Genomic DNA, 587 nt, shown 5'->3' with positions numbered 1-587 from the left:
AGTCTCATATAAAAACTTTTTTTGCGATTCAATTATAGATGACGCTACGATTACAGCGGTATTTTTTCCTCGCAATTGCTTCGGATTGATTCCCGCATCAATAATTGCTTCATAAGAATGTTCCAATAATATTCTCACTTCGGGCGAGAATGTGTCTGCTTGCTTAAAAGATAATCCAAAAAAATCCGCATCAAATTTTTCCACATTGTTAACTGTTCCTATTCTACTTGATAATTCTGGATAATGCTCTAATAATAGAATGAACATATTAAAATAAAAATGTTGTGTATTAATCCTATTTTTATTAAAAGTTTTAGTTTAAAACAAATTTTATTGACATATAAATATAAAATTACAATTGGTGCACATAAAATGTGTGATATATTCTATCTGTCAGGCATAAATTATGTATAACTGCATGTAATGTAGAATTCTAAATATATTTTGTATAAATATTTTGTATAAATTAATCACCTGTTTTCCATCGGTCATGATCAACTTTAACAAGATCAATTTTATTAAATAAATTTTCTCGTAATTGATTCACGTTATCTGAGTCAGGAAATCTACCAGCAATACCAGAAATA

The 587-nt window shown here is 27.6% G+C and overlaps 1 protein-coding gene across 1 annotated transcript; it reads right to left on the bottom strand.

Moving 5' to 3' along the window:
* Positions 1–6: 6 nt before the first annotated feature.
* LOC105461245 (fatty acid synthase-like) lies at positions 7–583 on the bottom strand (the record flags this gene model as incomplete). Its single annotated transcript, XM_011707743.1, has 2 exons — positions 7–248; positions 475–583. Coding segments are annotated over 2 exons (351 nt in total), but the record flags the coding sequence as incomplete, so codon positions are not given.
* Between the last annotated feature and the right edge of the window lie 4 nt (positions 584–587).

The sequence above is a fragment of the Wasmannia auropunctata genome, unplaced genomic scaffold, assembly GCF_000956235.1.
Source record: "Wasmannia auropunctata unplaced genomic scaffold, wasmannia.A_1.0 LD302704.1, whole genome shotgun sequence".
Taxonomy (NCBI): domain Eukaryota; kingdom Metazoa; phylum Arthropoda; class Insecta; order Hymenoptera; family Formicidae; genus Wasmannia; species Wasmannia auropunctata.
The sequence above is the reverse complement of the archived record's forward strand: the minus strand, read 5'-3'. Positions and strand labels throughout refer to the sequence as shown.